The following is a 24,631-nucleotide window of genomic DNA, read 5'->3' as shown; positions in this document are numbered from 1 at the left end:
TCTTGCTTACTGTCTGTCTGTCTTCCTGGCGAGAACGTCAGCTCCCTGAAGACACCAGACATTATCCCAGGCACCATGGGTACAGGGTCAAGGGCCCACGATACTTTTAGGGGAAATGTTTTAATTTCTTTTCAAATAGGAGGGAAAAATAATTATAATTCAGCCTGGATAATATTCAGCTTTGCATCAACACAGTCATAAAATTTTGACCTTTAACTTTTTTTTTTTTAGGAAGGAGGGGCACAAACGCCCACAGAAGTCATAATGCAACCTTCCTGAGGGCAGTGATTTTTATCAGTCTGGTTCACTGCTAGGTCCCCAGTCCCCAGACAGGCCTGATGTTCTGTAAGCTTGTGTCAAATGAACAAGCCAATGTCAGGCACTCTCGGGCCCTGACTCCCCTGCTTCTGCCAGGTGGCCCCATGTGTCTTCCTTCTCCGTTTTTGAGACAACAAGTTCATAGAAAGGAAGGCCTCTTTGGATGGGGTCCCCACTTTTGGGGTGTGACCCTAACTGCCCTCACCTCCCCACCACGCCCCCTCCTGTCCTCCTGCTCTAACCACTCCCAGTTCTCTGAATTCCCTGTGCCATTTCTCAGCTCAGAGCCTCAGCATCCGCTGTTCCCTCTGCCTGGAAAATCCCTTCCCCACTCTCTGCCAAGCGAAAACTGCTTGTCATCCTGGCCCCCACCCTGGCCTGGCCACCCCCTTCCTCTAGCCCTGCATTTCCCAATCCAGTGGCCACTAGCCATTCAGATGTACATTTCAATTAATTTGAATAAATTTAAATAAACTGAAGTTGAAAACTCCCTTCCTCCATTACACTGGCCACATTTCAAGTGTTCAATTGTCACTCATGGCTGGTGGCCGCCATACTGGACGGTGCAGATGGAGAACATCTCCATCCTCACAGAGAGCTCTAGTGGACAGTGATGCTCTAGACCTTCATAGAATGCACCTGTGCTACCCCTCTCACTGCCCTCACCTCGGACTGGGACTATTTCTGTGTTTGCATCATTCCTTCCTTCCTTCCTTCCACAGATATTTATGGAGCACCTGATTCATGCCAGGGGCTGTTCTAGATGCCACAGATGCAGCCGTAAACAGAACAGACAAAAGTCCCTGCCCACGGGAAGGGCAGGCAGACCATCAACAAAATAGATTCGTAAAATACAACGTGGGTCAGATGGAGGTAAGTGACAGAAGAAAGGGAGACTATAATTTAAAATCAGGCAGTCAAGAAGACCCCGCTGAGAGGGTACAACCTGAGCAAACTCCTGAAGGAAGCAGCCAGGGATGTATCCAGGGGAAGAGTATTGCAGGCAGAAGGAGCAGCAAGTGCAAAGGTCCTGAGGTGGGAGTGAGCCTGCTGTGTTCAAGGAATAGTTAGGAAGCCAGTGTGTCTGGAGTGGGTGAGCCAAGGGCTGAGGGGTGGGAGATGACATCAGACAGCAGGGTGACACTGGGTGGGATCTGGTAGTTTCAGATGTCTCCTCCCTGGAAAGCCTTCCTTCTATTCCTCTGCATCATAATTTCCTCCACCTATCCTAGGTTAGAGTTATTATAATTATTTGCTTACTTGTTTATTGTCTGTCTCCCTGGGCATGTAGCCTACCCAATACCCATTCTACTCTTCTTCTTTGGTAAGAAAACCCCAATCTTATTTGGCACCTATTGAGAGACTACATTTCCCAGCCTCCCTTGTGGCTAGGTGTGGTCATAGGACTAAAGCCGGCCCAGATGCATAAGTAGAAGTGTTGTGTTTTACTTCTGGGAAGTCTCATCAGAGGTAACCCAAGAAGCAACAATGTGCCCTCCTTTGCACTTCTGCCTTTTCACTCTTCCTTGTTCCTGCTACCTGGAATGCTGGTGCAATAGTTGGAGCTCCAGCAGCCTCTTGGACTATGAGGTGACTTTGTGGCTAGGGTGAGAAGAATTCTAGGTCTTCAAGACCATGGAGGCTGCCACACCTGCCTCAGACTCCCTACTCCAGACTTGTTCAAGACGACAGAGATATAAGCATTTGTTTGTTCAAGCCACTGTTATCTGGGGGTTTCTCTTATATACAGCAGAACCCAATTCCGCAAAATACTCCCACTCCCCCGCCAGTGTCAATTCTCTAAGGGAGGTAACTTTGTTTGGCTGGTTCCCTCCTATACTCCCAGGGCCGAGCAGCAGGTCCAGCACATAGTAGTTGCTCAATAAATATTTGTAGAATGAAGGACACCTTGACAAAATGGGGGGAGCACCCTGATGACGTAACCCTAGTTCTGTTCCTTTGAGAGAGTGATGGGGAAGGATCACAGTGACAGGGGAAGGGTCAGAGTGATGGGGAGGGGACAGAATAACGGGGGAAGGGTTAGAGTGATAGAGGAAGGGTTCCCCTAGCAGGAGAGGGCCCAGACTCAAGGGAGAGGCGTCATATTGGCACACTGGCAGAAGACCTTCTAAGTGGAAAAGAGGGATCAAATAATGGGTTAGCTTGGCACAAGAGGGATCATAGTGGCAGAGGAGATGTCTGACTGACAGAGGAGCCATAATGGTGTCTGAGGAGGCTAGGAGTGACTGCCTGAGGGGTGGACGGACTCAAGGTGAGACAGGCTGACCTCCCTCAACAAACGGGGAGCGGTCTCTCCCGCGCAGAGGGGGCAGCCAATCAGAGTCTGCCAGGTGCGTGTGACGTCACCGACTGCCGGGCAGACTCCTCCCCAGCGAGTTGACCAGAGGTCCCGCCCTCTTCCTGTGCCACCTCGTGGGTCGCTGTGGGTCTGGTGCCTCCATGGCAGAGTGTGCCCTGGTGCTGTGCACAGGCTAGAGGCTGAAGATGGGCTGGGAAATTCGCGTTAGGGAACCAGCCCCTGAAAGGGGTGAGGGGGAAGAGATCGGAGGGGGAGACACATGGAGAGACAGAGCAAGACAAAGACAGAGGTGGGGAGACAGAGGCAGAGATGGGGCTCCAGAGGTGTAGGGGAGAGACAGGAGGGGACATGAGACAGCCATGGGGAGAAAGAGGGACCCAGCAAGGCAGGGAGAAAAAGGCAGTCCTGAGAGATTCTGCCATGGAGAGGGCCAGAGCTACCCTAGCAGGGAAAGAGACATGTCCCGGGAGGGGAAGAGGGAGGCAGAGGATGCAACCAAGATGATATGGTAAAAATAACCACAGGGAGAAACTGAGTCCAGAGAATGGCTGAAACCAGAGCCCAGACCAACCAGACCAAGATGTGGGAGGTGGGGATCAGGGGACCGCCCCCCCTCCAGGGCGGTCAGTCACCAGGTAACAGACAGTAGCCAAGAAAAGCAAAGCCACGCAGAGGGGAGGACAGACAGGTGAACTGCAGAGCCCTAAGAGGAGACAGAGCCCAAGAGGGGCCTTGACCTACAGCGGATCTGCCTGGGGTCTGCACCCTCACTGTTGGTGCAGTGGGTCCTCCCAACCCCCCTTAGGTTTTACGCAGAGGTGTGTTTTTCAGGGAGGGTTGAAATCTCTCCATCCTTAAGTTTTTAAACAGTGGCATCTTGCCCAATCTTTTGCCCTGTCCACTGTGGTGCAGGTCCGTTAAAAGGAGGCTGGGGGGCCACACTGGGCTTCCACACTGCCCGCTTGCCCCCCTGGTTTAGGTGCGGCGGAGTCCAAGTGGGAGAGTGAAGAGGCGAGAGAAGCCGAAACAGATGGGAGGTGGAGACCCAGATGAGAAGAAGACCACCCACTGAGAGAGGCACGGAGATGCAGGAAGGTCACAGAGGGGTCCCTGTGTTGACTCAGGGGTTGAGAGAGATCAGGGTGGCTGGTGGGAGGTGAGGGCAGAGATGGGGGCAGAGAGAGCCCTCAACATGAGAGGGAGGGCTTGGGGGAGGCCCAGGGACAGACCCCAGGAGGGACAAGAAAACGGGAGATGACCACTGGCCTCCAGGATCCAGAGGAAAGGGAGGCCCCATGAAGACCTCAGGTGTTTCGTTTCTAGGAGATGGGGGCAGGCTGGCAGCTGGTTATACTATTGGCCAGTGTCTGGGCCCACCTGGGGGTGTCTTTGGAGCCAGGATCTTGTCTGTCCTGTAATGGAGGTTCATGCAGGGAGGGGCTGGCACCCTGGCAGCCTGGCACTTGGTGGGTACTCCATGCATTTGCCGAATAAATGAAAACAGGACTGGCCTTAATCTGTTACTAGAGACTCCGTACCGAGCCTGGAATGTTGTTGTGGGGTCTCTGGGGCGCATGCGGGGGTCACAGTGGGGTCTCCAGTTTGTTATTTTATGGCATGGGGAGGCTCACCATTCCTTGAGAGCCTCTGTGCTAGAAGCTGATCTCATTCAGTCCTCCTAAGAACCAGCAAGATTGGCTTTACCCCTATGTTACAGAACAGGAAACTGAGGCACAGGAAAATTAAAAGCGTGGGCCGAGCGACATAGTAAGTTAGAGGCGGTCAGGCTTTGGAGGCAGGTTTGCCTAGCTCTACTGCCCATGTACTTTTTTTTTTTGGGACAGGACTTTATATATATATATCTATATCTATATATCGGAGTATAGTTGATTTACAATGTTGCGTTAGTTTAAGGTGTACAGCAAAGTGATTCAGTTATTCAGTTTTTCTGGTTCTTTTATATCACAGGTCATTACAAGGTATTGAATATAGTTCCCTGTGCTATACAGTAGGTCCTTGTTGTTTATCTATTTTATATACAGTAGTGTGTACCTGTTAATCCCAAACTCCTAATTTATCCCTCCCCCTTACCTATGGACTTTTAATCCTTACACCGACCCTGGGGGGAGGTGGGCACGGAAGATGACCCTAATAGGCCCAGAGATTTCAAATTCCTCGCAAAGCCAAGGATGGGTGTGAAGTGATGGCTCCTGCATGCAGGGCCCTCTGCCGAGCCCTGAGAAGTGGCCAAGCACCCTCTGCCTCTAAATCTGGGAGAAATTCTAGGAGTCTCGATACAAAATTTGCCACCTGCATTTCTGGCTCTTGTAAAAGTACTAGGGGGCTTCCCTGGTGGCGCAGTGGTTAAGAATCCGCCCGCCAGTGCAGGGGACGCGGGTTCGAGCCCTGGTCCGAGAAGATCCCACATGCCGCGGAGCAACTAAGCCCGTGCACCACGACTACTGAGCCTGCGCTCTAGAGCCCTCGAGCCACAACTACTGAGCCCACGTGCCACAACTACTGAAGCCCGCGTGTCTAGAGCCCATGCTCAGCAACAAGAGAAGCCACCGCAACGAGAAGCCCGCGCACCGCAACGAAGAGTAGCCCCCGCTCGACGGAACCAAAGAAAGCCTGCGTGCAGTAACAAAGACCCAACGCAGCCAATAAATAAATAAATAAATAAATAAATAAATAAATAAAAATTTAAAAAAAGTACTAGGCCTTCTAGAATAGGTGGCTGAGCCCTTAAGAGGGCTCTGGATAGATTTCAGGGGGGCCCTGCACGCTTACTTGGATGGGGAGAAAAACCCTACATCTTTATTTTCATTATTCTCCAACTAAAACACAACATTTTCTCAATTAAGGATGTGGGCAACAGCCCACGTCAGTCTAAGCAAAACCTGTGACTGTGTCCCCGACAGAAACCACAGGTATTTCTGTGTCCCTCGTTGCAGAGGCTGCAGATCTCTCTAAAGAGTGTTTGTGCTTCTTAGGACTTCGAAATTAGAGTAGTCAACATCCAGCACCAGACCCTTCTGGCTACCACGGTGAAGAAGAGGCACCGACATTACTATATCGCAAATTTTGCTTTCAAAAAATATTTTGATAACTGTATTTCGGCGTAACTGGCTTCTTCTGTTATCTTATGTATTTTTTTTAACATTTTATTTTTGGTTCAAGGGACTTGTAAGCTAACTTCATCCACTCACGAGAGCTGAACTCTGGGCTCGGGCTTGCATGGCGCTCGTGAGGCTACACCCTTTCACTGTCACTCCCCGTGGTTATGTACTGTTCTTGACCCTTACGAATTATGTTTTATTTTATGCATTTATAAGCATTATTATGAGGACTATGCCAGCCTGCCAAAGGGGTCCATGGTCCCGCAAAAGTCAAAGCACCCAGTTTTAGAGTCAGTGGTCCCTTGGTCACCAGTGGTGGGTGTGGCCTGTAAAAAGAGGGAGTCAGAGGGTGGGGTCAGAGGGCAGGGCCTGGGCAGAGAAGAAGGAAGTGCTGAGACAGAGGTAGGGCCCCGTGTGGCCTCTGGAGGGGGGAGGGGGGAAAGCACTGGCAGTGCTGGTGGGGGATGTGTCCCCATGAAGGGGCCCAGTCCAGTGAGGAGCGCAGCCAGGAAGGGACCAGCAGGTCCCCACCCGAAGAGCCAGGGCCGTGGCTGGATCACGGATCCAGCTGCCTGACTGCCTGGGGTTGAAATCCCGGCTCCCTCTCTGAGCCTCAGTTTCCCTTCTGTATCACAACCGAGTGTACCTCCCAGGACGATTCCAAGGAATGAATGAGATAAGCCACGTAAAATCGTAGTGTCAGAAATGTGATCAACACCCACTATAGGTTAGCAGGCAGAGCTTAGACAGAGATGATAATTAATATTTTAATAACTACCACTTGTTGAGCACCTATTATTATGTGCTGTGCCTGGGCCAGGGAGCGCCATCCATGACACCGTTTTACCTTCCCTGAGACCCCTGAGGTGGGATGGAGATGAACAGAAAGAGCTGGGCAAGAGAGGATGGAGAGTGGAGGGAGGTGAGAGAGATGGGATCTGGGGGGACAACAAGGAGGAAGAGGATGGGTCGAGAGGAAAGGGGACGCCCAGAGTGGGGAGAAAGGAGGGAACCCCAGGAAGCGCGGTGCCCCGTAGGACGCACGGGGGAGTCAGGAAGGATTTGCAAGGAGACAGGTAAAGGCTTCAAGTTGCCCTGTGCATCCCTCAAGCTTCCTTCCCCCCAAGGGCCCAGTTTCCCAGACCAGGCTGCCTACCTCAGTGGCAAAGAAGCCTTTGGGTCGGTGTTTGCCCAGGGACGCGAGGCCACCAGGCCCAGGACTCTCACTTGCACTGATGGTCTGCTGAGCTGCCGCCAAAATTTCATCCAGTTTGTCTAGGGGGAGGGGGAAGAGGGGCGGAGAGCCAGAGAAAAGAAGCTTGCTTTGGCCTGGCGCAGAGACAGAGCTGCCGGGAGCCCATTCAGTGTCTCGTGTGAACCAGAAAAGGGCACCCTTGTCTCCCTCCCGGTGGCCCGACGGCCCTGCTTGGAGACACAGTCTCCAGCCCGGCAGGCAGGACCCAGCGATGGGAAGGGGTGAGGGCGGTGAGTAGGACAGCCATCGTGAGAGGGAGGGTGGAAGGGAGGCAGAAGGTAGTGCGGAGAGGCTCAAAACAGGGGTGGGAACTCAGACTCATGATGGCTGGGGCCAAGTCGAGGCGTGAAGGTGATCAGTGCGGGAGTGGCTGAAGGGGGCGCGGGCCTGGAGAGGGATGGAGCGGATGCGGCACCCCAGGCGGTGTGGGGTCGGGGCCCTGGGCAGCCCAGGGAGCAGGGCCATCTTACTGAGAGCCATCTGATACACGGTCCGCTTTTTCTCCATGCTGGGCACCGGCGCAGCTTGCTGCTCGTACTCTGTGGGCAAAGGATGCGGATGAAGCCCAGGGGCGCCCCCGGAGGGCGGGGCGGAGCGGGCTCGGCCAGCGGGCGTGGCCAGCGGGCGTGGCCAGCAGGCGTGCGCAAGCGCGAGTGGGGCAGTGAGGGGCCGGGATGGGGGAGGGGCGAGTCCGCCGGCGGGATAGGGTCGGGGGCCCTCCCGCCAGGCCTGTGCCCACTCACCACTCTTCTTCTTCCAGGGCGAGACTAGCCCGGGGGAGAGGCAGTAGAGGAGCGAAGAGTTAGGACTTCAGGGGAGGCGAGGGGCCCCCTTTCTGGAACGCCCGCCTCCCTCAGGGCCCTGGGGTGAGGGCGGTCAGCTAGCTGCCTGATCCGCCCCCGGCAGGGGAAACAGCCCCGCCTGGAGGAGGGAGGGGCTCGCCTTCCTTTCTGTTAGTGGGAGTGAGGGGAGCTGGTGGAGGGAGAGATGGAGAATGGCTGCGGGGTTCAGGTGGAACAGAGCGAGAGGGGCTAGAAAGGAAACAGGGACCCGCAGAGAGGAACGTACGGACGCAGAGAGAGACCCCGACACAGAAACAGATGTAAGAGGACGAAGGACAGTCGGCTCTCAGACGCCCTTTCCCAGCGACGCACACGCAGGCCAGAGAGAGTCTGACCCATGGACGGGGGGACAGGACCAGGACGAGGACCCCTGGTCACTAACAACACTAACAAACTCAAGGGACGGTCCAGCCTCCCTCTGCCCCCTTCCGTCCGCAGCACCTGGGCCCCAGCAGCCCCGCAAGCTCACCCATCTCCTCCAGCTCTGAGGTCATAGACTTGGAACGCAGGGAGATGGTTGGAGGCGGGAGCCGCTTAGCCTGCGGCGGTGCTGGAAAAAACGAGCGGGGTCAGGCATCAGTACCCTGGAAGGAAAGCCCGTGACCTTCCCCCCACCCTCCACCCCGTTCACCACCGCGGCGCTCCCAGAGCTCGGAGAAGAGATGCCGTCCCCATCGGCATGTTGAGCCCTCACTCGGTTCCTCTCCAGAGGGTCCTGAACCAGCAGCCCTGGGGGAGGGTGGGGACCATTGGGCCATTAGGGCTCCCTGAGGATTGTAGTCTAGTAGCAGTGGGGGACCCGGGCCTGGCCACACAAGTGGGGGGAGAAGCACCTTTCTTATGAACAGCCTCATCCATGTCCGGGTGCCGGGTGACCATCACCACCTTGACCATCAGCGTGTTACCCCCTTGGCGGATCATGTTCACCACCTGTCGGTGGCCGACCTTCACCACGTTCTGCCCGTTCACCTATGGCACAGACACCCCCAGAGCACAGCCAATGGGTGAGGGGAGGGATGCTTTCCACTTCAGGGTCCCCATCGAAGTGGCCTCCTCCTGCCTTGCCCTGTATGTGGCACTGCCGGTCACCCTTCTCTCCCCTTGACCCTCCTCTACCTTGCAAGCCCCCAACACTCTGTTCCTGTAACTCTCCTGGCCTCAGGGTTGGGGAAGGGGCTGGGCCCACCCTATTTGCCTCTCTCTCCCTCCTTGCCCTCCAGCATTGTGTGTGTGTGTGTGTATGTGTGCAAGCGCGTGCCCTGGGGGGGGGCGGGGAACAGCTCTGTCATCTGAGATACTTCAGAAAGGCTTTCAGATGGAGTCCCTGAAGAAGCAGAGGCTGGCTGCGGGGGGGGGGGGGGGGGGGGGCGGGGTTTGGGAAGCTTTGGTGCCAAAGGAGAATCTGGATTTGGGCAGCCGCATCCTGGCACACATCACGAGGGGTCTGAGGATCTGTTGCCAGGGGCCCAGAGGAGAGCGCGGTGTCTGTGGAAGGCGGGCCAGGGGTAGGGTCTTTGGAGAGGCCTTTGGGCTTGGGGGCCGGGACTCACCTCAATGAGGAAGTCTCCCATTCGCAGTCCCGCTCGCCACGCCACGCCGCCCTCGTCCACCGACTCCAGATACTGCAGCGCCGGGAAGGCCGGGGTGGGGGTGAACTCCTCGATGGGGGTCTGCGCTGCAGATGGGGAGGAGCCGGCGGGGTCGGAGGGGAGGGGGTGGAGAGGCCGAGCAGGGGATGGGGCTCAGACCCAAGTCACGGAGGCCTCACCGTAGCTGTGGGACCAGCACCCTGGGGTGGGGTGGTGGGCAGGCTGGGGTCCCTTTCCCTGTCTTCCCCCCCGGGTCAGAGAGCCCTTCCCCCGTCCCCTCCCCGGCCGCCACTCACCCTTGGCCCCCCGGAGCACGAACCCAAACCCCTCACTGTCCTTCTTCTGCAGCAGAACTGTCTTCTCCTTGATGATGTAATCACTGGCGGGGAGGGTGGGGGAGGGGCAGGGGTGGGGCGGGTGGAAAAGGGATCATGAGACCCAGAGCCCGTGCCCCACCAGCCACCTGGTGACCTGAGCCCAAGCTCCAGAACCAGTCATCCCCGCTCCGAGGAGCTTCCTCACCCACTCCACGTGTGTATGCTCGCAGCAGCCCTGACAAGCCTCCCCCTCAGAGCCCAGAGCGCTCGCTCTCCCACTCAGTCTTTCCTCATTCATCCATCGGTGCATCCATCCACCCATCCATTCAGCAAAGCACAGTGTGAGGAATGGGGAGCTAAACTGCCGGATGAACGGGCAGCCTGGCTGGAGTCCCTGCTGTCCACTTTCTGTCTGTGACCTTGAGCCCACGCCTTTAACCTCTGGGGCCTCAGTTTCCTCATCTATAATGCGGGGCAATAACAGGCTTCACCTGATGGGGTCGCTGTGGAAGTTCCCTATATATAGTATACGTAGTATTCGGCACAGGGCTGGGTACCGTAGCACATGCGCAATAGAATTCATTCGCTGTCTTCGGTCAAGCCTCTTGGTCTAGAGGACACGTGTACTTGGATAATACCTCTCCCAGCTCCTTGACCATATATATGCTACAGTAACAACTCCCCAGGTCCCCACACCTATTGTAACATCGCTGATTCAGCATTGTCCAATATGGTGCCCACTAGCTGCCTGTGTCTATTTATATGCAAATTAACTAAAAATTAAATCGAAGAATCCAGTTCCTCAGTCTCACTAGCCACGTTTCCAAGTGCCCGGCAGCCACATGCAGCTAGTGGCTACCACGCTGGACAGCACAGATACAGAACATCTCCATCGCCGCAGAAAATTCTAGCGGACAGCGCTGACATCTATTTCCCGGTATATCTCAAATGTACCTCTTTCATGCAGTCGGTAGATTCTAGCAAAATGTAAACTGCGTGTGAATATGTGGATGGTCCCCAGGAAGGCCACCAAAGCCCACCAGCACATTTAGGCAAGGCTCACACACCCAGCAAAGTTCAGTTAAATTCAAACCTATTCCGTGTATCTCAACAGCCGCCCGGGGCTCACTCAGATAACAGCCCCAAACCCTAGACGTCACCACCGCGTACATCAGGATTACACATCCATTCCATTCCAGGCACCCCAGTATACAGCAGGAATACCCAGACGCCCTGGCTCCAGGCGCCTCAGAATACCCACAATCACCCCCACCCCAGAGCCACCGGAACACGTACCTCGCTGCATCTTGCAGTCAGGTCAGAAACCCGGCCCAGCACACACACAGACCCCCTCATCGTACCCCAGTAATATCCACGGGCCCTAACACACTCCAATAACAGCCAAGCACGCTCACTGCGCACTCCAATTACCTACCCCCAGAGATCTGGCAAAACAGCCCTCCACGAATACTCCAGTGTATTTCAGTAACACCCCGACACATCCCAGTATGCTCCAATAATAACTCCCCTTCACTTTGATCTCGGTGTATTCCCATAACACGCCCCCTGAACATAAACCAGCACACGCCAATAAAACTTAAGGTGCTCCTACTGTATTTCGGTGCCACCCTCCCTCCACACACACAAGCACGCCGGATACTCCCACGACCCCCCATGACATCCACTGTCAAATCCATACGTCGGTACCGTAGGGACGGTGTTCTGCACATCCCTGCTCCCACCCTCCTTATTATAACCTGGTGGGTCCAACAGCAGGCGTGCACATGTAGACACAGCCCACAACTGCCCTTGCTCAAGGTTCACGATGGTCCAGTAAACGCGTCTATGCCATACCCGCTATGTCTTTCTGACCTTATATTCAACACAGGGACCGGCCACCTTTGTAGCTGGGTAGAGGGGATGTTGGAGGAGAAGGAGGGAAGGGGTTGAAAGGGACGGGGGAGGGGAGGGGAGGAAAGAGGCAAAGAAGCCCCCAAGAGCGAGTGGATAGGGCTGACAGGAATTGGTTGAGAAGTCAGAGCTACCTACTCCTGACCATGAACTCTGTGGCATCCTTGTCCCCACCTCGGTGCCCACGGCGTAACCTGACATGCTCCTTTGAGCCCTCATATCCTTGCTACCCCCATAGCCCTTCCAGATCTCCAGGGCCCCCCCAGTGGCCAGTAATGCTCTTCAGATCCCCTTTAGTCCTCATTTACAGCAGTTTCACTCGCCTTCATGCATGCCACAAACCCGTGCTTTTCCCCCAATTTTTCCCTGCCCCTGGAATCTCTCACCCACACATTCTCCTCACACTTCATACACAAGCCTTCCCCAAACATCTCATCCCCCGATACAATTCAACAAAACTCCCATATCCTTTAGATGCCAAGAAGAAGCACTTGCTATGTGCGAGGCAGTATTTGAAACCCCTCATGGGTAAATGACTTAATTGTCTCCCACAGTCAGCCTCTAGGTAGCTGTGTGTACCATTTCCACTTTACAAGTGAGGAAACGGAAGCACAGAAAGGTTAAGCAACTTGCCTGAGCTCACACAGCGAACAAAAGTCTTCAACAATTCCCCAGAAAATACCCGGGTCACTCAGTAGTAATACGCTCCACTCCACTGCACCCAAATACCCCAGCACAAAGACATCTGTCCCAAATTCACCATGCACGTGCCCCTCCAGTGCCTGAAATTTATCCCAGGCTATGCCAGTAACACAACAAGGAGTAACATCTATTGAACCACTGCTGAATGCCAGATGGCGTTCCAAGCACTTTACATTTATTTATTCACTCAGTCCTTACAACACCCCTGGGAGGGGTTGACTGTTATCATTCGCGTTTTATAGATGAGGAAACTGAGGCACCGAGAAATAACTTGCTCAAGTTCACACCGCCAGAAAAATGTCAAAGCCAAGATTTTAATTCCCCACAGGCAACCCATATACCCCGATAATATCCAAACACCCCCTGACCATCGAAGCACCCCCTCTGTCCCTCCCTCTCAAGTCTCCCCATCCTGGGCATATGCCTCTCTCCTTCCCACGAATTTCTCACACAAACCCCAGCTCTGTGTGGTGTCTCTCTCATCCACCACATTCTTCTTGAGCTGCCTAATGGCCCTCTTGTCCTCACAGCTTCGTGCAACTCTGTACTCCTTCTCCCCCACTCCTGTGTATGCCCCCACCTCGCTCTGCACCCCGACCCCCCCTCCTCCAAATCAGCTGAAAGCTCCACAGGACCCTAACCCACCCCCCATCAGCCCTCACTTCCGCAAGCCCTCATCGCACCCCACGGGGCCCTCCCTCCACCTCCCATATTGCCCTCACACACCCCACATCCTCTTTCCCAAAGTGTCTTCCATTGATTTCTGTGACCTCCTGGGCCAGGCCACCTCCTCTCAGGCCACCTCTCCCCCTCCTTTGCCCTCTTCCCTCCCACATCCTCTCGAGCCTCTGTGCAGAACCTCCACTGTGTCCCCTACAGCATCCTAGGTTTCCTCCATACTCCCCAGTCCCCCCCCCTTCCATTCTCATCCGTGGAAGCCTCCTCCTACTTTTACATCCTCAATTCACTTCATCACACACCCTTCCTTCCGCCTCCTTTTACTTGCAGCTGCATTTCATTTACATTCCCTGCATCCTCTGTCTGTGCTCTCCCTAAACTGCCTAAATCCCCACCCCCAAATTCTCTTCACATTTCCTGCATTGCCTCCTTACCCCATTTCTCCGCACACTCTACACCCGCTCTATGCTCTGGTGTTCCCCATTTCCCCCCACTTCAGTGTCCCCCCGCCGCCGTTCCATTCTCATCCTGTCACCCTCCTACCCAGACCCTCTAACCCCACCCCTGCCCTAGTGTTCGCTACCCACGCAGCACCCCATTCATGCTCTGCACTGCTGACTACCTGCCCTGCAGGAGCGCGCACAATGCTCTCCCCCAAGCCATCCCTCGGCGACCCTGAGCGGCCTCTGGAGCTCAGCGGCCAGCTCTTGTTCACCAGATCCCACACACAGAGACTGCAGCAGCATCGACTCCCTCCACCCCCACCCTGAAGGTCCCTCTCACACACCCAGCATCCCACAGCCCAGAGCCTGCTGCTGTACATAGCGCCCCCCTCTGGTACTCAGCCCCTCCCCGCGTACCCATCTCCACCGGCCTCTCCAGGGCCTGCACACAGGCCCCCACGAGGGGAAGCCAGCCCCCTCCCATGCTGAGAAGCGGCACACACAGGCAGATGCAGCTCCCGGTGCAGAAGCTCAGCCGTGTCTCAGCACACGTGCCCCACACAGGCATAGACCCTCAGGGGGCAGGGAGAGGGGCGCATGAGGATGGAGACACACGGAGTCACTGGTGAAGGGGGGGAGCTGTCGGGGAGAGGACAGGCCTGGCAAAGGAGGGTGGGTGTTGGGAAACATAGCCGCAGTCCCTGGGACAGGCCCCCCCCCCCAAACACAAACACACACGAGTCCCTAGACAGCCTCGCTATCGCTCCAAGTCACACACAGTGACAGACGCCGTCAAACAGGGACACCCAGATAGACACAGTTGGGGGGTGGGCTGGGAGCCCACCATCTCTCCATCCCTCTCTCTCTCTCTCACATACACACACACACACACACACACACACACACACGGCTGCAGGCAGGCACACACGCACGCACACCAACACAGCCACAGGGACACACGCACAGTCTCACAGTGACACGCAGCGGAAAAAGAGGAGGGGAGGGGAGGGGAGGCCGGGGGCGGGATGCGTGTGTGATGGGGGGGGAAATGACTGTGAATGGGAGAGAGGGGTATGAATGGGGGGACTTGCCAACTCCTTGAAGGGGTGTAGGGATACAGGAATCAGAGAAACGCGGGCCTGGGGTGTAGGTGCCTGAGCGGAGGGCTCCAGAATGGGGGCGCTAAGGGTGGCAGAAAGGACAAGTGGGGCCCGAAACCCGGAGTGGAGTCCGTTTGGAGGGCCTCCCTTGGAGGGAGGTCTTGGAGGAAGAGCTGAAGGGAGCCTGGAAGGGCCTGCGAGGGGCTTGGAGAGTGTGTGTGTGTGTGTGTGTGTGTGTGTGTGTGTGTGTTGCGGGGTGCTCGGGGAGAGAGGCCCAGGGAGGGGGATGAGAAAAAGAAGGGTAGAGACAAGGGGGCCGGAAAGGCTTTAGTGCTGAGAGAAGGTTAGAGGAGAAGGGCGGAGGGGGCGGCTTAGGGGCGGGGGAGGAGTCCCAGGGATGGGGGATTAGCGGCTGGGGGAGGGTCGTCACAGCGGGCTGGGGCCTCCTGGTCGGGCCGCGGAGAAAAGGGGCGGCGCGCTCCGTTACCTGTAGATATACCAGACGCTGCGCCGCCGGGGCCCCAGGGCCGGCCAGCTGGAGGAGAGCGCGGGGGGCGGCTGCGGCAGGGAGCCCCCACCGGGGCGGCCCCCGAGACCCCCGGCGCCGCCGCCCGCAGACAAAGCCATCGCCGCCGCGGCCCCGGCCCCGGGCCCGGTCCCGGTGCCGGCCGCCCCCGCCGCCGCCGCCGCCGCCGCGTCCCCGTCCCCGCTCGGCCGAACCCCCGTGTCCGGGCCCCCAGGCCCCGCCTCATGCTGACCCGCGCCGAGAGGGGGGAGGGGGAGGGGGCGCGCACCCTCCCGCGGGAGGGAGGGCAGGGCCGGGGGCTCACATGCCGGGGGGCGCGGGGGCGCGGGGCGCGGGGTCGGGCCGCGGCGGGAGCGAGAGGACCGCGGACGGCGCCGGCTTCAGCACCGCGGACAGCTCCGGAGGCGGGCGGCGGGCGCGAGGCTTAACCCCTTGCCGTCCTGCGCCGGGCGGTGGAGGGGGCCGGGCAGGGGGGAGGGGAACGTGGGGGCCCCCTTGGCGGGAGAAGGGGGAGGGGCGAGGCGCGGGGGGGAGGAGAAGGGGGAGGCACTTCCGGTCTGGCCCTCCCCCTTAACCCTCCCCCCTCCAGAGCCCTCCCGCGCAGGTGCAGAGCGAGGGAGAGGGGGGAGAGGGACGCACAACATCACACAAGATGCCTCGCAACCGCGTGCAGGGACGCGCGGACCAAGCCCCACTTCCCAAGCAGGGACAACACGGTGAGGGAGACTCCAGGAGGGGACACACAGCCCCCCACCGCAGACAGACACACAGTGCACCCCAACACAGTCTGGAAGGGCCGGAAAGGGAAGGCCAGGACGTTCAGACTGGGCGCCAGAGCAGTGAGAGACACCCCTCCCCCCAAAGAAGTCCAGGCGGAGGGACATCCACAGTCCACGGCTTACACGAGAGCCGCAGACCCCCAGGGAGAGGAGAGAGGGTAGCACAGGCTAGGAGGACTGTACAGCTCCAGCTGGGACGCGGGGTCACAACACAGGCCAGGGCACCCCAGACAGGGGGGCGGAGAGCAGGGGGGGAGGCAGGAGAAGGAGAAGCTCCGACACGCCGCAAACACAGCAGCACAAGCCAGCGAGCACAAGGAGTGGAGGAGAGGGAAGAAAATGCACTTGACGAGACAGAGCTAGAGAGAGGAGAAGGAAGTAGCTGAGGGCACGAGGGACCACCCCCATCCAGCTGTAGAGCAAGCGACCCCCAAACCGAAGCCAAGAGGAGACCCAGAGAGACACTGACAGAGACAAGAAGCAGAGGCTGATGGGAGACTCCGGGTGGGGTGGGGACCTCGATACTCACCCAGTGCCCAGAGCCGGAGACGTGCCAGGCGAACACGCACAATGGTCAAGCGCCTCGGACACTTGGGGCGCAGGGTGGGACCCCAGTCCCGCCCTCTCTTCTCATATTGTCATTTCTCCCTCCCCCGCAACATCCATCCCCACTGGCCAGAACACAGACACATAGGTTTGGACACATTTAATGGAAGGATGCTATGAACAAGGAGACCCTTCCCTGGATTAGGGGGAGCGGTGGGGGAGGGGAGGATTCATCTTTCAGATGCCCAGTTACGACCATCCCTCCCCCACAGCCTTGCCCTTCTGGAAGCTCGAGCCCTGGAGTCCTCCCCTCTTCTGCCCTCCCCTCCCCCAACACCCCAGGTCCTGAATTCCAGATCAGACAGGTGCAAATGCATGCACACGACTTTATCTGTTAATGGGCACACAGTGACATGCATGAAGAGGGACAGGCATGTGCAGAGAGCCACCTGTCCACATGTGGTAAGCAGGACATCGCTGGAAACGCTGGCCCTCATTCTCACACAGATTCAGGGAGATGTGCAGAGCCAGCGGCACGATTAGCCACAGTCGTGCCCCCATAAATGACAGCCACAAACGCGCCCATCTACACAGAGCAGGACAGACCCTCTCGCCGTCACGGGCATATGTGCAAGGCTAGACATCTAGGGGCCTCCAGCCACACATGCACACAGACACGTGTCATGCACACCTACAGAGACACACGGGCAAGAACACACTTGGGGAATCCGTACAAGGATGCTCGTCTGTGTAAGACGTTCACTCACGGGGAAACTTCAGCTCTGGTGGCGCACACACACATCCATACAACCCCCAGGCACCCCTTCCTTCCCATTCCTAACCCCATCCCCTCCCTTCCCCTCCCCTCTCACCTCCCTGGGCCAATCCCATCCATCAAGCTTCAGAAGCAAGTCAGCCAGCAGCCAGGGAGGGGAAAGGTGTCAGTGTGCCTTCTCCCCGCCCCCACGCCGCCTGGCCCAGCTCTGCCCGCCCCCCTCCCTACGCCAGCACAGGACGCATACACTTCTGCTGCAGAGACGTGGCACATGAAGGAGACCAGAGCCTCCAGCCAGCCACACACATGAGCTCCCTAGCCCCCCAGGCATCCCCACCTTGCCCCGATCCATTTCATTGGTCTCTGGCTACACCAGAGCTGGGCAGTCTCGGTGGCTGCCAAGGACGGTTTGGGATTGGGCTATGTAGTCTGAAGCTAAGTCTGCCTTCCCCCACCCCTGGATCGAACTTTAGAGGGAACAGATGAGAGAGGGGGCTTACAGGCGGTGGAAACTATTTAAAGGGTGGAGTGTAAGGGAGTTGGGGTTGGGGGGGGGTGCTCGAGGGTGTAAGGACATTTACCTTGGGGCATCAAAGCTGTCGTAGGAGCCCACGGTATAATGCCGGAATAGTCTCTTTGCCTTGTCACTTCGGCTTTCTGCAGGGGGACAAAGGATGACCTTGGACCTTCACTCTGGAAACCATGGGCCCACCCCCTGGGGTCCTGGCCCAAGCCTTCCCATCTACCTCCCAGCACCCCACCCCCATCAGGAGGGGGAAGGGAAGGGACACGAGAACCTAGAGTAAATCGGGGACATTTGGGGGTTCCTCGTTACCTTGCTTTGCCTCCTGGGAGCGGTTGGCCACCTCTTCCAGGCAGTCAGAGGGGAACCAGCCGATGCGACCTTTGACCTGGCCTTCCCAGAAGCCTCCTTCCCCGATGCTAAGCACTAGATGGGGAGCGGGGACATAGAAACATTTCTCATTTCTGTGCTGCCCACACCCCCACCCGCTCCCAACTCTTGATGCACAGCCTTTCCCGAACTCTCAGGACCTAGCACAGAACCTGGCCCCAAGGGCATCCTTAATAAATGTCCAAGGAAGGGGCAAGGGGGAAGGGGGAGATACAAATCATGTCGCTTCTGCATACTAGCTTCCTGGACCCAGTGGGGACATCAAAATGGCACTGGGGAAAAGGGCTGTGTCCCATGACGTGATCCTTGGAGGTTAGGGACACGCCCACAACTGGTTCTCATCTCCCCTGGTGACCAGTCACAACTCAGTCATTCCAAAATTTCCCTAAACCCTCCTCGGCTCCTAGGTCAAGTTCTACACCCCCATCACTGCCCCTGCCGCCTCCTGCAGTCTCCTTGCCACTTAATCTTTTGTCATCTGTTCCCAGACCCTTCTTTCCATCTCTCTTTGCTTCCCCTGGCTCTAGAAGGGACAGTAGAATCACCTCTTTCCTTCTCTCCACCGCTCGTTACTGGAGGCCACTTCCTGCCACCCTCACCCCTTAACCATCAAGCACACATTGACCGACAGCAAAGATGGGCAGCAGGGGCAAGCTAATGTTTACCCAGCTCTCACTCGGGGCCAGGACCCTAAGTGTGGGGGGGAACACTTTCATTCACCCCATTTTACTGGTGGAGAAACTGAGGCTCAGAGAGCTGAGGTCAGCTGCTCAAGGTTCTGCAGCTTGCAGTCGACAGAGCCTGGATTTGAACACGGCGCTGTTTCCAGAGCAGATATTTTTAGTCATTCATGTTTTGCTACCTCTCTGTTCCAGCACTTTGCTGCTGCTGTTTCTATGATGATGAGGGCGACAGTAACAAGCCCAAAGTCATCCATCTCTCCAGCATCTTTCACAGCTCTGTTCCCACTCGGCCCTTCACATCCTTTGCTCACTTCATCCTTACACCTACCTGGTAGGTAACAACTGATTTCCCATTTCAAAGATGAACTTGAAGCTAGAGCAGAACAATCTCTTGCCCAGGGATGGCTCAAGCCACGCTAGGATTGGGGTTGGGGCCATCTGACGCTTTTCCCTGCACAAAACACCTCCTCTGAGAGGGTCTGGGGAAACCAAATGGAGGAGATGCTCAAGGTCATGGAAGAGACCAGGAGATGTGTGTCAAGGCGTCTGGGTTCTTGGCCAACTCTGCCACGTCTGGCTGGGTGGTCTTGGAATCAATCATTTGTTCACTGAACAAATACGTATTTAGTTAGTGCCAGTCAGCTAGGAACTGGGTGGGGCTGTTGGACACACTAAATGTGGTTCCTGCCCTCACGGAGCTTCCAGACTGGCAGTCATTAGAGGTATAACTCTCCAAGTGACCCCATGATTGGAAATTGAGGTCAACGCTTGAGGGGCAAAGGAAAGGGTATTTGGAGAAAGGCCAGATGGGAGTATATAAATCCGACGGCAAAGGGGGACCACGAAGGTGTCTCAGAGGATGTGACATATAGGCTGAGACCTGAAGGATGCTAGGAGTGGAGAAGGCAATGAGAGGGAGGAAAGGTTTTCCAGGCAGAAGTAACAGCATGTGCAAAGGGTTCGTTGTGGAAGAGGACTTGGGGGACTTCCCTGGTGGCGCAGTGGTTGAGAGTCCGCCTGCCAATGCAGAGGACACGGTTTCGAGCCCTGGTCCGGGAAGGTCCCACATGCCTCGGAGCAGCTAAGCCCGTGAGCCACAACTACTGAGCCTGCACGCCACAACTACTGAAGCCCGCGCACCTAGAGCTCGTGCTCCGCAACAAGAGAGGCCACCGCAGTGAGAAGCCCGCGCACCTCAGCGAAGAGTGTCCCCCGCTCGCTGCAACTAGAGAAAGCCTGTGGGCAGCAACAAAGACCCAACACAGCCAAAAATAAGTAATAAATAAAATAAATAAACTGAAAAAAAAAAAAAAAAAAAGGACTTGGGGCATCTGAGGAATGGAGAGGAGGATGTGGTCCCTGGAACCCTGTGGGTGAAAGAAAGAGTAGGAAGACGTGAGGTTGGTGGGCGGGCAGAGGAGGGGTTCGCAGGCCAGGCTAAGGCGCTAGGCTTTGGTCCTGAGAGCAGAGGGAAGCTGCTACCTCGTCGGGCTGCGGCAAAGCTCCGTGACGTTGTGGATGTGGCGGTGCTTTGAGGCAATTAAGCATCTTTTGATGAATGGAAAGGATATGAAAACAGGGAAGTGCACAGAATTGCTGGGCTTGACATTCAGAAAGACACGTGGAAGATACAGCCCATGGCCCTCTGCCTGTGCGAAGGTCCCTCACACTTGGCCTCAGCTTCCCTTTCTTCTCTTGCATCCTTCAAAGCACAGACCTGACCCCACCCCCAGACCCACCCCCACGCACACAAACATACACACCCATACACTCGCTCCCCAGGCTCGGTGCCTCCAGAGGCACTGCCCCTGCCCCCCCACAGTTAATCGGGCATTTGGTCGTTCATCCATTCATCCCTTCACTCAGCAGGTGTGCACTGAGGCTTCCTGTGTGCTGGGACACTAAACTGGGCCCTGGTGACCCAGCCCCTGGTGACATGTGACCTTATCTTCAGGAACTCAGGCGATAGGGAGACAGACTACAAAAGAGACGCAATTACACAACCTGCCTGATCCCTGCATATGCTTCAAGGCCCGCTTAAACTCTTGTCTCCTTTGGGAGGACACCCCCCTCCCCCAGCTTCCTCAGTGCCCAGGGTCTCTCTCTTCTAAGTGCCCGTAGTGGGGGTCGCTTATGGTAATGACAGCTGGCGCTCATTACGTGAGAATCATTGTTCTAAGGGCTTTACAAGAACTGACTCTAATCCTCCCACTGTACAGACAAGGAAACTGAGGCCCAGAGAAGTCACTCACCTGAGGTCGCCCCGCTAAGAAGTGGTGGAGCTGGGATTTGAACCCGATCAGCCTGGCTCTCAACCACTACGCTACTTGTCTCCTCTGCAAGCCTAGAATCGGGCAAAGAATTGCTTCCCCATCTCGAACTACTTCCCCATTAACTACTGCAGGGCACTTCCTGTCTCCAAAGCACCATTCTGTCCAAGAACATGCGTCCACGGCCCTGCGAGGGGTGAAGTCTGCACTTGGGGGATACTGGCATGGTTTTACAGATGAAGACAGGAAAACCGAAGAGAGGCAAACCCCCATGACAGCAGCCTCTATTTAGGGAGCCCTCAGCATGGACCGGGCTTCGCACACTGGCCGTCTCATCAGAGCACGGGGAGGTAGGCACCACCCCGTGTCTCAGGTGAGAACTCCTGGCAGAGGCAGGAGGTAGAGTCAAGGCGGCGTGGCCTCACTCTCCAAACACGATAGCGGGAAAGACCCTGGGCTCAGCTTGGGGACCTCAGGCAAATCATTTCACCCATGCGAGGCTCTGCTCCTTCAACTGTACGATGGGCTCCTGACAGCTGCCTGGAAGGGCGATCGTGAGCGAGATGGGACCTCGCAGGGGAAGCGCTCCGGCCGTGCCCGCCGGCGTCAGCTTCCCACAAATGCTCATGGCCCCTCTCTTGCCTGGACACCACCTCCTGATGGCCTCACCCCAGCTACGCTCTATGCTCCTCCGAGGCGGAAGGGGCATCTAGGTGTCTCTGAGGTCTCCGGCGTTCACTGGACATTCTAGGTGCTGGAGACCTGTTTGTCAGTGACCATTCCTGAAGGCTTAGTTCGCCTGCCTGCCCCGTGTCCACAGCCCCGCCGGGCGCTGCCCCTTTACCTTTGATCTTCTCGCCCTTGCTTAGGGAGATCTCCCCCTCGGCTTGGGCCTGGTAGGACTTCACAGCCATGAAGGAACGTCCGGGGACCGCTGAGTAGAGCTTCCGGCGTCTCCCGCGGCTGCCCAGGGAGCCCCCGGGGCCCCCGGAGCCCCCGGTGCCCCCAGCTGGCCCTTCCCGGGGTGTCCCGCTGGAGCTGCAGACACAGAGGGTGTGAGAGGCAGGGGAGAGTAGAGGGAGGGGGCACCTCTGGGAGAACAGGGGTCCTTGGGTCGGGGGCAGATGGAGCATCAGAGCGGGAGGGGGCCTGAGTGCCTCTTCCAGCTCTGGCGTCCCCAGGGAAAGAGGGCACCTGGGGGATCCAGCCTGGCTCCAGCCCTCCTTCCTGCCTTCTGGCTTCCGGCTCTGTCCCCCGCCACGGTCCTGCATGCCCTGCCTGATGCAGCTTCCTGAAGCTGAGCTCTGACTGTGTCATCCCTGGCTCACGAGCCTTCAGCGACTCCCGGCTTCCTCCTGGGTTGAGTCCAACTCCTCTGCCTGCCATCCCTGACCCACCATGATCTCCCTCCCGCCCACGTCCTCAGGACAGGCTGGCCAGCCACAGCACCCCCTTCCCGTCCTCCTCTAGCCAGCCTGGCCTCTTTACCCCAGGATGCCCCCTGCCCACCCTCCCCACCTCTGGTCTCATCTCCAAGCTTGGAAACCCCTCCCTGACCCCCTCGCCCACCCCTCTCTGTTTGGCTTCCTCTCACCTTGCCCCGTCTTTCTGTCTGTCCAACATGTCTTTTGGGCACCTCCCGCCCAGGCCCATGGAGCAGGTGATCAGCTAAACGCTGGTGCGCTTGGACTTGGGGGCAAGACTGTGGCTCACGGTGCCCTCACTGCCTCAAGGGTTAGGAGAGGGGTCTGGTAGTCTGGGGCTGGGACCAGTGAGGTGGGTGGATGGGGGACCAGCCATGTGTGGGACAGGAGGGAGGCAGCTGGGATGGCCCGGGGTGGGGTGCGGAGCTGTGGCTCTGACGAGGGTATCTGGCTGGGATGGGGTCTGTGGGAGCAGGGCTGAGCCCTCCCCTACCTGGGCCGTCCACGGGGCTGCCTCTTGGCCTCCTCGGGGTGCCTCCCTCGGGATGGTGAGCGGGCCCGGGCGCCCCGGGGGCTGCTGGCACTTCGGAGGGTCCCACTGCTGAGCTTGGTGCTGGGGGCCGAGGGCTGCGGCTGGCCCTGGGGCCCTGAGGTAGGGCCGGGGGCCCCGGCGGACGAGGTCCCCGGGGCGGCGAACACCATCCAGTCAGGCAGGGCCATGCTGGTATCGCTGTTGGCCCGCAGCAGCGCGGGGGGCACCGTCAGCCCCACGCCGGGGGGTCCCCGTCGCCGGGCTGCGTACTTGGGGGACTCCTGGAAGGGCACTGAGGGGGCATGGCGGCAGGAGGGCAGAGGGAGGCAGAGGCAGGTGGGGAGGGCATACGGGCGAGAGACGGTGGGGGGGAAGCGTGAAGGGAGAAAGACAGAGATAAGAAAGAGTGGGGTGCCTGGAACCCCACCCCTGCCGCTGCTCAGGTGTATTTGATCCCATCCTGGCCCCCACATCAGGTTCGCTGACTCCCCAATCCCACCACGCACCCCCCCAGGCCTACAGCTTCTCCCCTTAGCTCACTCACCCACGTCCTGTTCTCGATGGTTTCGGATCAGCTCCCCAAGTTCAAAATTCCCAGCAATCACTGCCACCTGGCGGGAGCGGGTACAGGGAGCCCAGGGAGGAGAGAGAAAGAGACAGAGAGAGACAGAGGAAACAGGAAACACTGTGAGGTCTGTGGCCAGCTGTCCCCCCAAACCTTCACCCCAGTAACTTCGTCCTTCCTCCTCTCGCAGACCAAGTGCCTCCCTCCCAGCACCCCAAAGTCTCCCACCTTCCTTACCCCCTCTGTGTTCTTCATGCCCCCTCCCAACCAGCCCCGACAGCCCCAGACCTGGAAGGGGGTCTGGCCGCTGTTATTCTTCACATCCTTGTCAGCTCCTCGGTAGAGGAGTATCCTAGCACACGTCTCCTGATGGTCAGTGGCACAGGGTGAAAGGGAAAAAAAAACACAACACACCGTTAAGGTCACCATGAGTGGACACAGACACTGTGCTGAGAACTTCCAGAACCATCTGATGGAAACCCGTCCCGCCCCGGGCAGCGGCCACTTGCCCTTTAAATGTGGCCGGTCCAAACTGAGAGGTGCCGGGCATACGAAATACACACCGGACTTCAAGGACTTGGCATGAAGAACGTCATTTAAACATCTCTAATATGTTTTTTCCATTTTTAAAAAAGTCCTTATTGAATTTGTTACAATATTGCTTCTGTTTTATGTTTTGGTTCCTTGGTCACAAGGCGTGTGGGATCTTAGCTCCCAGACCAGGGATCGAACCCGCACCCCCTGCATTGGAAGGTGAAGTCTCAACCACTGGACCGCCAGGGAAGTCCCTCTAAAAATTTTTATGCTGATTACACACTGAAAGGATAATAGTTTGGATACACTGGGTTAAATAAAACAGGCTGCTAAAATTAATGTCACCTGTTTGTTTTTTCCTTTTTTTAAAAGTGGCTCCTGAGACGTTTAAAATTACGCGTGGGACTCAGGTTATAGCCTATCGGACAGCGCTAACCTAAACCAGGGGTTTTCTTTATTATTATTATTTTATTGAAGTATAGTTGATTTA

General features: G+C 57.1%; 1 protein-coding gene across 1 annotated transcript in view; it reads right to left on the bottom strand.

Moving 5' to 3' along the window:
* Nucleotides 1-24,631, bottom strand: part of SHANK1 (SH3 and multiple ankyrin repeat domains 1) — a 43,010-nt gene that overhangs the window by 8,745 nt on the left and 9,634 nt on the right. Inside the window, exons 8-20 of the mRNA XM_065899155.1 lie at nucleotides 23,896-23,973; nucleotides 23,587-23,653; nucleotides 23,004-23,334; nucleotides 21,931-22,124; nucleotides 18,056-18,169; nucleotides 17,802-17,877; nucleotides 17,318-17,344; nucleotides 9,740-9,822; nucleotides 9,405-9,529; nucleotides 8,688-8,823; nucleotides 8,324-8,404; nucleotides 7,483-7,551; nucleotides 6,914-7,032 (exon numbers count right to left, since the gene is read on the bottom strand). Coding sequence (XP_065755227.1) covers nucleotides 6,914-7,032; nucleotides 7,483-7,551; nucleotides 8,324-8,404; nucleotides 8,688-8,823; nucleotides 9,405-9,529; nucleotides 9,740-9,822; nucleotides 17,318-17,344; nucleotides 17,802-17,877; nucleotides 18,056-18,169; nucleotides 21,931-22,124; nucleotides 23,004-23,334; nucleotides 23,587-23,653; nucleotides 23,896-23,973 — 1,500 coding nt within the window. The remainder of the gene's footprint in view (nucleotides 1-6,913; nucleotides 7,033-7,482; nucleotides 7,552-8,323; nucleotides 8,405-8,687; nucleotides 8,824-9,404; nucleotides 9,530-9,739; nucleotides 9,823-17,317; nucleotides 17,345-17,801; nucleotides 17,878-18,055; nucleotides 18,170-21,930; nucleotides 22,125-23,003; nucleotides 23,335-23,586; nucleotides 23,654-23,895; nucleotides 23,974-24,631) is intronic.

The sequence above is a fragment of the Phocoena phocoena genome, chromosome 20 (assembly GCF_963924675.1).
Source record: "Phocoena phocoena chromosome 20, mPhoPho1.1, whole genome shotgun sequence".
Lineage (NCBI taxonomy): Eukaryota > Metazoa > Chordata > Mammalia > Artiodactyla > Phocoenidae > Phocoena > Phocoena phocoena.
This window is presented reverse-complemented; position numbering and strand designations above follow the sequence as displayed.